The sequence below is a fragment of the Heloderma suspectum genome, chromosome 5 (genome assembly GCF_057233095.1).
Source record: "Heloderma suspectum isolate Gila_16-S chromosome 5, 16-S_ref, whole genome shotgun sequence".
NCBI classification, from domain to species: domain Eukaryota; kingdom Metazoa; phylum Chordata; class Lepidosauria; order Squamata; family Helodermatidae; genus Heloderma; species Heloderma suspectum.
Window position 1 is genome coordinate 113318986 of NC_139462.1, and position 13542 is coordinate 113332527.

Here is a 13542-nt window from a genome sequence, read left to right on the forward strand (position 1 = left end):
AGCAAGGGCGCTCCTGACAGATAAAATGTTAAGATGAGCACTAGAAAATGAAAAGTGTCTTCTTCTGTGGTGCTGGTAAATTGTTAAAAAAAAAGAGAGAAAAGAAATAAAGAGAAGAAAACATGTTGGGGATTGGCTGGAACAAGAGGAGCAGGGTGGGGGAAGGAGAGGAAAGTATCAGTGAACTGTTGTGGAGAGATTACTGTACGCTCAGCCTGCCTATGCATGTACTTAGAGGCAAGCTGCTTCTAAATGCTAGGGGGGCGGGGGGAGATTGCAATTGTTCAGTGATGAGTGAAAGGCACTGTACACATGCTCAGAGATAGTTTTCTTTCCATATCCCAGGACTCAGCCCTATTGTTAAATATGGACTAGTGGGCTACCCTAATGAAATCTTAGCATCAGTTAAGTCGGGGGTACAGGCTGAATAGGCAAGCAACAAGGAAGCAGGGGGTGGGGTGATGTTCGGGGGAGTAGTTTTTTATGAAGAGATTGCGAATGGAGGAAGGAAAACAAGAAGTGGATTGCTGTGTGGAGGGGAATTAATTTTTTTCCAGTTGTACTTTCTTTGCAATGGAAGTTGGTAATGTGGCTTGCCTCACTACATTAGCCATCTGGAGCCGATCTGTTTGAATGCACCCTTAGTTCCTACTTTTGAGTCTGGATTGTGATTGTGTTGGCCCCACCACTGTCCAGCAGGCCACATCCCTAAGCTGCAGGACTCCACCCCAGCCTCCCCCACTGTCCCTTTCCCTTCTGTCATCTGTGAATGGCAAGGGGTTATGACTTGGGACGGCAACTCTCAGGGGAAGAAATGCTGTCCCTGGTGAGCCAGACTCCTCTCTCATGATTGATTTTTCATCCCCAGGTGAAAACCTGGCATGTTCAGAAAGCTTCTCCTCTAGGCTGATTTGTTCTGTTTTAAATGCATGCATGGGATTTGGGGCTGGTTGCTTACTTACTTGTCATTTTATTGCTAAGCTGTCATGATTTTATTGGGAGCTGTTCTGTTTTTCCTTTTGTTATAAGCCACTACTGGTACTATGTGAATGGCGGAGAATGCAGGCTTTAGATATTTAAATAGTAAGTAAATTTTAAAAATGCAATTTGTCAGAGTGTTTGCAGCTCTGGTGACATCACATAGCAGTACTTTTCAGCCGCTGAATATACGCATTTTCAAACCCACAGGTTTGCATTCATGCATTTATGAATTTGTTAGTTGCTTTCCTACTAAAATTATTCAAAGCAACCAAGATTTCAGCCAACCCATTTATGTGGATATTATCAATGGGGTAATGGGTAATGCTCTAGAATGGGCTTTTATAAAAATGGAAGTGACATTTGTCCATTCCCTTTGTATTCACTAGCGCTTCAAGCACACAGTGTTGGTATGTGTACGCCATTGATTTGCTGACTAATGTTTTTAATCTGAACATTATGGACTGTAACTTTCTGTCTATTATCTTTACGCAGCCTGCTACTGTAACTAGGTAAAAGGTGGGATGTAGAATAATTAAGAAGTCCTCCATATTGTTATTTCTTATCTAGCCAAGGCAAAACACACCATTTGACAAGGGGGAAGCTGTATTTTTAGAGAAGAGTGTAAATAGGAGATGAATATACAATATTTAGTTCCTTAATATAAATTACTCTAGAAGAAATAGTACGTTGCCTTGGGGAAATCAGCAGCTTCTTCAATTGGATTGCTTCTGTCACTGCGTGGACACAGTCTTGTTTGATGTCCTCCCACCATTCGTCTTGTATGGAGTCTTTTATCTAAATCCAAAGCAATGCAGTCATCACCAGGGCAATTCAATAATGGCTCCACGGGAGCTGTCATCCACAGTTTGCTATTCATCTTGTAAAACCTTTTGAGTTTTCAAAGTGCCAACCAAGGTTGGTATTTCAATCACTTAAGGCTCTTTTGTATGTTCAAAACAGGTCTAAATTGAGGATGAACAGATATTATTGAAATATTCAAACTCATTGTGCTATAGGGGACCACAAACTACTACAGAAATGTCAGGAGGTAATTGGACAGTCTGACCCACCTTCAGTCTCAACAGCTTGACTGCCAGAGGGTGAATCAAGTTTTTCTCCGCCACATCGCAACCTGGGAATCCCACTTAGAGAAAATAAAAACAAATTAAAAGCACAAATAACTGTGGGAAGACTCTAGAGGTGACATGTGGCCAGGGTCATGTGATATCATATCTTGCTGGCCAATCAGCAAGATGCCACATTTTGATTGGCTGTTTGGAATTTTGAGGAGCATGCATGCTTTCTGCAGCACATATGTATGAGAACATCCAAGATGGCAGGAATTCTAGAAGCTTAACTGTGTTGGTCTGTCACTGCAAAATCAAAGCACCTTGTGGTACCTTAATGACTAACAGGGCAATCCTGTGAGGGGTCAGTGGAGAGCAATGAGGAAGATCTCCGCTACATCCCCAGCACCCCTAGCCTGGACCAGCCAGGGCAAAAGATAGGGAGCATTTTCACTGGCCTGTATAGCCCACTGGACCTATATGTTTACATTCCTCCCCCTGGCCTTGAAAGCAATAGGGGGATTAGCTATGCCTGCTCTGGGGTTGGCCTCACTGATGGGCCCAAATTGAGCCTCAACCATGTAATGCCCCCATTTTGGGGCTTTCCATCTGCTACCACTATTAGGAGAACCTGCAACGGCAGCTTTCTGCTTGCCCGGCTGCAGTGTGGGCCTCTGCTGCAGCAGAGACCCACTATCAGGGTGGTCTGGGGAGACGGTTTTGAAAGGTGAGATTAACAAAAAGAATGAACATATCCTGAAAGCAGCAATATGTCAGTTAATCAAATTAAGTGAATGACATTAACTCACAGTGGGCTACAAAACCCCTACATTTAGATGGGTCCAGGCACATTCAGCTGGTGCTCAGTTGCATGCCACCATATGTGAAAGCATTACTACTAGGTCACAATGCAAGTCCAAAAACATTGCGTCAGATCTGTCAATGAACTCCATTTCTACAATCAAACCCATGGTGGGTACCACCTTTTAGCGTGGTCTTTGTGTACTATGCTCCATAACCACATACATGCACAAGAAAGTACGTCTACGATACTACCTAGTCTGGCATCCTTTGTCTCTTTTCTCAGTGAGGAAATGCTCCAGAGCTAGCAGATATCCTTAAGCAAGAATGTAGTGGAACAAGTTGGCCAGTCAAAAGTAACATTTCAAATTAAACACCATTACAGTACACAACAGAAGACCCTGGTGTGGGTATCCAAGCAAGCTAAATGAAAATATTCTTAGACTCCAATCCTGGGTACTTTCTTACTAGGAAGAAAGTCCCAATGGAACTTACTTCTGAGTAAACACACATAGGATTGTGTTGCAAAGAAAGCACTTGGGCAGAGCGACTCTATGCTTTCCAAAGGAGTGCTCTGAAGTTGGAGTACTCCAAATAGCCAACGCTCTGCCAACAGAGGCCTAGCAGAGCAAAAGGAACAGAGGTGATCTTCACCTCTCCGTCCTCCTTTCTGTTGCTTTTCTTAGCAGTGGAGTTGGGGGGACGGACTGGGGGGCTTCAGGATGTTGCAGATTGTCGGTGCCTTCCCTCCTGCCCCCTCATTTGCATCCTTACTGAAGGTCGCAGCTCCGACCTTCGATGAGGAAGCTGCCACACTGCTTTCTGCAATGCTGCAAGGAGTGGGGGTGGGGAAATAATCCCCTTTTGGATTTCCCCTCCCGAGGTTGTAGCAGTGTGTGCTGCCTCAGAGGGGAACTCCAAAATATCCTCTGGTTCCTGGGGCACTCTCCTGATAGGACTGCTCCTAAGAAAATGTAATATGTATACTTTATACATTTGTGCCCATACAGTACCTCCTCCTTGTAAGATTGTAGAGTCAGAATCTGATTTTTCTGCTAATACATAGCGAGCAAGCAATAAAACAATGAATACATTTCTAAATCCATTTAACCCTCACCTTTTAAATTCTTGTTTAAGTGATTGGTTCACTGGCACAGTAGTCTATGAGCCATAGCAGGGCCATGCCCCAATCTCAAGTGGGTCACAGCAATGGCACCCCCTCCCCATTTTTTTCTTTTATTAAGGAGGAGGAGGAGGAGGAGGAGGAGGAGGAGGAGGGAGAAGCATGAGAGAAGTAAAGCAATCATTAAAAGCATGATCCATCCTAGCCCAAACCTAACACTCACAGAGCTCAATAAAGCCACTCCCCACCCCCCACCCCCACTCTGCTTGTGTACATGGTCATGCATTTGCTCAGAGCATGCAGATCACTATGGGATTTGTAGGTTCGTGTGAACCTCCAGTTTCGCCATCCAGCTCTCCTGCTTGGTTCAGTGCAAATTACTAAAGTTTGTACGTGTGCACAGACCTTCCATTCTCTGTAATGGCCTGATGTACTGCATGCACATGGACTGAGCAGGTACAGTGGGAAACTGAAACTTATGGCAAACCCACTATGTGTTGGTGCTGTACCTGGACTAGACTGACTGTGCCCTAACATTGGATCCTATGTTGATGGTTGAGACTAAAGGTGGGTTTCAGGCAGGGATGGCCCAAGACATTTTGCTGCCTGAGGTGAAGAATAAGATAGCACCCCCTCCCACTCCATATACAAAAGCCACCTGGACCAGCAGCTGAAACCTTATTCAACACAGATGATGGGACAGCATCCTCCACCGTGCCTGAAAACAACAGGCTAAGTTAGGGGGTGGAGGGCAGGACATGTGGCACACAGCTCTCCTCTAACACCTTGCTGCTGCCTCCCAGCATCTGTCACCTTTGGAGACCTCCTCACTTTGCCTAATGGTAGGGTCGGCCCTAGTTTCAAACTTGAAAAATATTAGCCAAAGGTTTACTGTATTAACATGTGATAGTAGTGTCAGGAAGCTTAAATATATTTCTAATAAATATATCCTCAAAAAATGTTTATAAATATATATATATCTTCCACTGCTACCCTTGGTTCAGACACTATTCTTAGTCTAATTAAGAACAATGAAAATGTAATACAAAGAAGATATATTTCTTTTTTAAAAAGAAAGACATTTACAGTCTTTTAAAATACAAGAGAGAGAGCTAAACATTAAAATGTAAGATACACATATAAAATTATTCAGGCTCAGTCGTATAAAATGGAATCTAAATTGAGCATATTTCAGTAGCATTGGGAAACCTCACCCCAGAGCTAATAATGTAGTTGCAACAGAGTTTTATACACAAAGGAGTATTCTCTGGCCTACTTTATTAAATACCTTGGAGGACTTTGTATGTATCTGCACATCTGAACAATGCAATTTATTAAGATATCTTTCTCCTCTTCTCTTCTCCTGTTGCCTGAATGAATTTTTGCTCTTTTTGTATCTAAATCAGTTATAAATAATGCAAATGGTATAAATACATCTTATTCCAAAGATCAGGCCTTCATATAATTCACCAGAAAAGAAAACATGTAATCATTGATTTTTCCATTGTGATTAGTTATATCTGTTTCTTTTACTTTTTCTCCCTCCTGATGAATAAGGTAATTTCATTGACTGCTGTTATTTGCTGACTTGCAGACATTTTTAAAAGTGTGGAAGAGAGCAGAAGAAATCATCCAGAACATATCCATTGGCCATTTTAGCTGAAACATTTCATACTTAATGTTTCCCACACTTCTGATAGCTGAGATGCTTTTTTCTGAGTTAAAATGAAAGGCATGCTTCATTCCTGTACCCCAAAGGTTTACGTTTACAGTGTGTAACACTATAAGAATGACTAACCTTCAGAAGAGCCCATTCCCTGTATTTCTGCATGAGACAACCCTATTCAGGGCATACGTCATGGAACCATGAGCAGTGACTCACGCAGAGATGCAAGAAGTAACCTCCTGTGAGGGGCAGGTCTCAGGTGTATCTCTGCCCCCTTGTGTTACATGAAAGCTTCACATATGGTGCTAGCCCAAGATACTTTGCTGCCTGAATGGTGCCACGCTGAGGCCAACACTTTAAAAAGTCTAGCTACACCAGACACCAATTCGTGTCTTCATCTGTTTCCCCCCTATCCCCTATGCTGCTGAATAGCAGGAGGCTGTCTCCAGGTTTGAGGAGGCTCTAGGCAAAAAGTCCTTTGGTGCCCCCCACCCCTCCTCTGCAAATGGGCATATTTGGCTGGGGTGGCAGTGATCCTACTTGTTTTCTGTCTGTCAAGTAAGCGAGTGGTAGCAATGATAAGAAAGATGATGAGGAGCAAAGGTAGCTGGTAACAGAAGTGAGATGGTAGACTCAGTGAGAGAGGGGGCCCATTGTGGGTGTCTTGCTCAAGGACCCTCCAAAACCTGGAGCTGACACTGCTTGAGCTCCTTGAAGGAAAGGTGGGATATAAATGTAACAATACATAATAAACTCATACATGAAATGTGGAACTAGGCAGAGATAGCCCAGCCTTAGTGCTGGCCCGTTAACATGTAACATTAGCATGCTAGCAATTACACCCAAGTTGGTTGAGCTGCTGCTGGTGAGCTAATGCTACACGCAAGTGGGCCAGTGCATGTGGTAAGTGCATTTAATCGTGATAAGGAGATGCATGGAAAGTGTACAATGGTAAGGGCTTACTTGCAGCCCACATCCTGTATTAAGCAGGTCTTAGCCACTGAAGGAAAGGCCAGATAACTGCTGGCAGTTGATCTTACCCAGTGGGCTCAACAGGGCTGAATGCAAAGTGCCGTCTTTGCCCTTCCTACTTGTGCAGGCTGTTGATGCTTGCTGTGCCAACAAAAGGGATAAGTGAGGGCTGATCTTGACTTTCCCTCTATTGCTGGTTGTTGACATTTCCTGGATCAGCAACAACAACATTATAGCTCTTAATATCACTGTTAATAAGGTGGTATAAACCTTTTTTTGAAATTACAGAGAGTGGTACTGTGCAACTGAGATGTTGGACTAAGCAGTGAGCACAAGTTACCCTGCAGGTCTAGACGCTTGCTGAAATGATCAGAAAAAGTGATCACTGCTGATGCCTGTCCTGCCCCACCCCTATTTTTTCTCTGGCCTGGCACTCTGAGCAGCACCAGGTGGCTGAATCTAGCCACCCTTTCAAATTCCCACAATGCCCCCAACATGGGATCTCCCTGGAGCATTGGGGGAAACTGAAAGGGTGGCTAGACCCACCTGCCTAGTGCTGCTTGGATCACTGTTCCTCCTTTTCACCAGCACCATTGTCTGGGCCAATGTGAGAGGCAGATGAACAAACCAGTTGTAATAGTGAAGAGGAGGAACAACTCCAGGGGTGTGGGTCTGCAGCAGATGCCTGACCATTCTCGCCCTTGACACCAAACCTGAACTCAAGGTGGCATACATGGTTCTCCTCCTCCTATTCTATCCTCACAACAACCCTGTGAGGTATGTGAGCTAGGTTAGGCTGAGAGATAGTCACTGGCCCAAGTTCTCTCAGAGGCCTTCCTGGCTAGATGGAGATTTGAACCTGGGTCTCCCCAGGTTCATTCTACACTGGGGGGGGGGGGGGTTCACCAAAATGTGCATTTGAGGTGAGTGGGGCTGAATGAATTAAAACTGTTTCAGGGAGTGGTGACCTTACTGACAGCAGCTTCCTTTTCCCCTTTGTTTTTGGGTTTTTAAAGGAGATGTATTGGGACAACAGCAGACAAGCTACCTCTCCCCCCCCCCAAAAAATAAAGTCTGCACAGCTGGAGCAAGAGCTCTGGCTGCTACCATGTTTCCCCACCCACGCCCAACATGTCCCCTGGCTAGTGTCATCTCAGGACATGCTGAGGGTGGGTAGGGAAACATACCCATGGGGGCTTTATTTTTAGGGGGAGGGGGGAGAAAGAGGGCCAGATTGCCTGCTTGCCTGCCACTGGTCTCCTGGGTAGTTTTTAAAAGAAGAAAGTGGGAAATGAAGCATTGCCTATAAGCACACACAAACCTCCGAAAACAGTTTGAATCCTTTCAGTTTCCACCCTAAATAATCAAAATGCTCCTCTGTAATTTGCCCCCTGCAAATGGGAGTGGTGTGAATGAGGGGAGATTATACTTAATCTTAACCAGAACATTTGGTGATTGCATTTAAATATGATGGGGTGTGAATGGAATGCTTATGCGAGTCAGAGCTTTACCCGTGGCTATACACCCTGTATACATCAGACTTAAGAATAAACCAATAAAGAGCTATTTTAGCAAGCAGTGTTTTAGGTTTTATAGCCCAATCCACAATCAAATTTAAGGGAAGTACTAAGAAATTTAACTGATTTTGTCTCATTGAGATCAATTGGATTAAACCAACTCAAAATTAAGTACACGTGGATTAAGTGGTTTAGTGTATTTTTATTCCATGTTTTATTTACGAATTAAAGACCTAGAGTAATAGATGCATAACTAATTGGTTAATATTTAAGGATCTGTGATGTCAGAGACTAACATGCAGTCTTATGTATGTCTATTCAGAGTTCAGACGTATGAACCACTGAGTTTAATGGGACTTACTCTCAGGTAAATTTGCATTGGATTGCACCCTCAAAGGATCCACATGCAAGGATCCAGAGAAGTATTAAATTTTGTAAGTTTTAATCCAGGAGGTTGCATGGGGATAGGGTGAACTTCACTTTAATTTAACAGATGCCAAAATATGGACACAGATGACTGAGTTGCCTGGATAACAGAAATGTCTAATGAACTTGAAAAAGAGAAGCAATTCATTCCCAACTTATGAAGTGCTAATGTAGTAAAGGGCTATACCATTAAAAGTAAATGGAACAGATTTAATTTCCATGGAATTATTGTTAAAGGCAATCTGATCTGTTCTTGAATGATATTTCTATTAGAAAAGTCATAAATAACACCCATTTGTCAATGCAGATGAATGGTGGGTTTAAAAAAGAAAAGAAAAAAAGAATGTAAGGTAGAAGTTCTTGAAGAGTGAAATATGCATCACCGAAGGAAATGCTAATTAGAATCTGGAATAAATTATATTGCATCCCAAACCACATGGGTAAATTGGTTTGAGAGATAATAGAAGCTGTTGGAACTGCACTGGAAGTATGAGGCGATTAGAAACATCTGCTGTAGGAGTGTAAGGCAGTTTAAATATTGTGTTCAGAAATATCAATACTGAATGAAACAATCACGGGTGAAGCAGAGGTCACGTCCAGGACCACAATGCCAAATATCAGATAGTCAAGCACATGGTAATACAGCGTTGTCCTGAATGAGACTCGATTTCGATACTAACCATAACTGCTTACTTGAAATTGAAGGAATTGCCAGTTCTATCATTTAAGGATGTGCAGAATCCCGCCTGAGAAATTTTGCTAATACTATGTAAATTACTTGTTTTTCCTTTGAAAGCTTCTGCCCAAGCAGGAACTTCTGAATTGTCTTTAAAATGTCACTTCAGGAGAAAATTGGTGGCAACTCTTTCTTGGAGAACCTCCTCAAGAAATTTCACTAGTCTTAATAAAACTCTTTGCTTCCCTCAAAATTCCTTAACTTTGCCATAGAAATTCACCTTGAAACTTTGCCTAAGGCGAAACTCAGAGGCAAGTAGGGCTGTGTCTGCATATATGCAACTGAGAACTTTGACTGTCTTATGAAAATTCTTCTTGTTTCCCTCCAAATATTTCAACAAAGCGTGAATTTCCAAATTCTCCTCAGAATTTCACTTTAACATAAAATGGATGGTAGCAACCATTTGGTTGCTTTTCACCAAGTAGTAGTAATAAGTATGGAAAATGTTGTGTCAGAATGCGAAATCTATGTGAAAACTAGTTCCTACCCATGATTGGTCAGGGGTTTTCTCCCTGTTATTTTCTTTTTTCATATGCACATCTCTGTATAGGAAAATATTACCTCAGAACTAACCCCTAAGCCATGTTCTTCTATGTCTACAAGCTGGTTTACACACTATATTCTTAATAAGGGACCATATTATACATGTGATTAATACTAGTAATGGAACCCATGAGTATTTTGCATAGCAAATGACCATTAACTACTGCAAATATTGTATTTCATTTGATATCAAATTTCTACCCTTGGAAAGGTGACCTATATATTGTTAAGGCCTATTTTTTATATTCAGTAGAATCAAGGAACACCTTTCCTAGCCGTCCTGAAGGGTAGTTATATTAGTCTCTTTCCACAAAAACAATGAAGGGTATTGTGGCAACTTAAAGACTAATTGATTTTATTATGGCATAATCTACAACACAAGATCACACTCCATGCAGCTCTAGTCCACAAAAGTTTATGCCATCATAAAATATGTTAGTCTTTAAAGTCCCACCAGATTTTTTGTTGTGTTATCTAGACTGTACCGCTTTAGGCCATAGATGGGGGATCTCATTTTGTAATGCTTATCCATAGAGGAAAAACCTCCCTTTGCATGTGGATGAAAAATAGCATATCAGGAAACAAGCTAGACTGAACTCTTTTTCCTGACATGCTAGCTTTCTGCATGCAGAGAGCTTTTGATATGGTGGTGTATTCAAACATTAAACTGCTTTATATCAGCAGCCTGAAGTGGTATAGTTGAGGAAAGATGGTATGTATGCTGCATGTATTGTTCAGTCGTTAAGTCGTGTCTGACTCTTCGTGACCCCATGGACCATAGCACGCCAGGCCTTCCTGTCCTCCGCTCTCTCCCAGAGCGTGCTCAAGTTCATATTCATTGCATCCGTGATGCTATCTAGCCATCTCATCCTCTGCCGTCCCCTTCTCCTTTTGCCTTCAGTCTTTCCCAGCATCAGGGTCTTTTCCAGGGAGTTTTCTCTTCGCATTAGGTGGCCAAAATATTTGAACTTCAGTTTCAGTTTCTGTCCTTCCAATGAGCAGTCAGGGTTGATTTCCTTTAGGATGGACTGATTTGACCTCCTTGCAGTCCAGGGGACTTGTAAGAGTCTTCTCCAGCACCATAGTTCGAAAGCATCCATTCTTTGGCGCTCAGCCTTCCTTATAGTCCAGCTCTCACAGCCATACATTACTACTGGGAAAACCATAGCTTTGATTAGACAGACCTTTGTCGGCAAGGTGATGTCTCTGCTTCTTACTATTCTGTCTAGGTTTGCCATAGCTTTCCTCCCAAGGAGCAAGCGTCTTTTATTTTCATGGGTACAGTCACCGTCTGCGGTGATCTTGGAGCCCAAGAAAATAAAATCTGGCACTGCTTCCATTTCTTCCCATTCTAAATACCAGGAAGTGATGGGGCCAGATGCCATGATCTTAGTTTTTTTAATGTTGAGTTTCAAACCAGCTTTTGCACTCTCCTCTTTCACACTCAAAAAGAGGCTCTTTAGATCCTCTTCACTTTCTGCCATTAGGGTGGTATTGTCTGTGTATCTGAGGTTGTTGATAATTCTCCCAGCAATCTTAATTCCAACCTGTGATTCATCCAGCCCCGCGTTTCTCATGATGTACTCTGCATATAAGTTAAATAAGCAGGGCTACAAATTGCAGCCTTGTCGTATTTCTTTCCCAATTTTGAACCACTTGGTTGTTCCATGTCTGGTTCTTACTGTTGCTTCTTGACCCTCGTACAGGTTTCTCAGGAGACAGGTAAGGTGGTCTGGTACTCCCATCTCTTTAAGAATTTGCCACAGTTTGTTGTGATCCACACAATCAAAGGCTTAGGGTAGTCAATGAAGCAGAAATAGCCGTTTTTCTGGAATTCTCTTGCTTTCTCGATGATCCAGCGAATGTTGGCGATTTGATCTCTAGTTCCTCTGCCTCTTCGGAACCCCGCTTGTACTTCCAGTAGTTCTCGGTTCACATGCTGCTGAAGCCTAGCTTGTAGGATTTTGAGCATCACCTTGCTGGCATGTGAAATGAGTGCAATTGTACGGTAGTTTGAATACTCTTTGGCATTGCCCGTCTTTGGAATTGGAATGTAAACTCACCTTTTCCAGTCTTGCGGCCACTGTTGAGTGTTCCAAATTTGTTGGCATATTGAGTGCAGCACTTTAACAGCATCATCTTTTAGGATTTTAAATAGCTCAGCTGGAATACTGTCATCTCCGCTAGCCTTGTTGTTACTAATGCTTCCTAAGGCCCACTTGACTTCACTCTCAAGGATGTCCGGCTCAAGTTCAGTGACCGCACTATCATGGCTATCGGGGACATTCAGATCTTTCCTGTATATTCCTGTGTATTTTTTCCACCTCTTCTTAATCTCATCTGCTTCTGTTAGGTCCCTGCCTTCTTTGTCCTTTATCATGCCCGTCTTTGCACAAAACGTTCCCTTGAGATCTCCGATTTTCTTGAAGAGATCTCTAGTCTTTCCTATTCTGTTGTTTTCCTCGATTTCTTTGCATTGTTCATTTAAGAAGGCCTTCTTGTGAATCTTGTCTCTCCTTGCTATTCTCTGGAACTCTGCATTCAGTTGGATATATCTTCCCCTTTCTCCCTTGCTTTTCGCTTCCCTTCTTTCCTCAGCTCCTTGTAAAGCCTCATCAGACAGCCACTTTGCTTTCTGGCATTCTTTTTCTTTGGGATGTATTTAGTTGCTGCCTCCTGAACAATGTGATGGACCTCTGTCCATAGTTCCTCAGGCAGTCTGTCTATCAGGTCTAATCCCTGAAATCTATTCCTCACCTCCACTGTATATTCATAAGGGATATGATTTAGGTCATACCTCAATGGTTTAGTGGTTTTCCCTACATTCTTCAATTTAAGCTGAAATTTTGCAAGAAGCAGCTCATGATCTGAGCCACAGTCAGCTCCAGGTCTTGTTTTTACTGACTGTATAGAGCTTCTCCATCTTTGGCTGCAAAGGACATAATCAATCTGATTTTGATATTGACCATCTGGTGATGTCCATGTGTAGAGTCGCCTCTTGTGCTGTTGGAAAAGAGTGTTTGCTATGATCAGCGTGTTCCCTTGGCAAAACTCTATTAGCCTTTGTCCTGCTTCATTTTGTACACCGAGGCCATGCTTGCCTGTTATCCTGGTTATTTCTTGACTTCCTACTTTAGCATTCCAATCCCCTATGATGAAGAGGACATCTTTTTTTGGTGTTAGTTCTAGAAGGTGTTGTAGGTCTTCATAGAACTGATCAACCTCAGCTTCTTCGGCCTCAGTAGTTGGGGCATAGACTTGAATTACTGTGATGTTGAATGGTTTTCCTTGGATTCGTACTGAGATCATTCTATCATTTTTGAGATTGTACCCCAGTACTGCTTTTCCCACCCTTTTATGGACTATGAGTGCTGGTCCATTTCTTCTAAGGGATTCTTGCCTACAGTAGTAGATATAATGGTCACCTGAATTAAATTTGCCTATGCTTGTCCATTTTAGTTCGCTGATTCCCAAGATGTCGATGTTCAATCTTGCCATCTCATGTTTGACCACCTGCAGCTTACCTTGATTCATTGACCTTACATTCCAGGTTCCTAAACAATATTGTTCTTTACAGCATCGGATTTTCTTTTCACCACCAGACACATCCACAGCTGAGTGTCCTTTCGGCTCTGGCCCAGCCACTTCACTCTTTCTGGCGCTACTTGGAAATACCCTCTGCTCTTCCCCAGTAGTATATTGGACACCTT

The 13542-nt window shown here is 42.6% G+C and overlaps 1 protein-coding gene across 1 annotated transcript in view; it reads right to left on the reverse strand.

Moving 5' to 3' along the window:
* The window catches only part of LOC146344276 (uncharacterized), a 177936-nt gene that overhangs the window by 68777 nt on the left and 95617 nt on the right, over window positions 1-13542 (reverse strand). Inside the window, exons 3-4 of the mRNA XM_084860345.1 lie at window positions 2052-2125; window positions 1673-1776 (exon numbers count right to left, since the gene is read on the reverse strand). Of these exons, the coding sequence (XP_084716471.1) occupies window positions 1673-1776; window positions 2052-2125 (178 nt within the window). The remainder of the gene's footprint in view (window positions 1-1672; window positions 1777-2051; window positions 2126-13542) is intronic.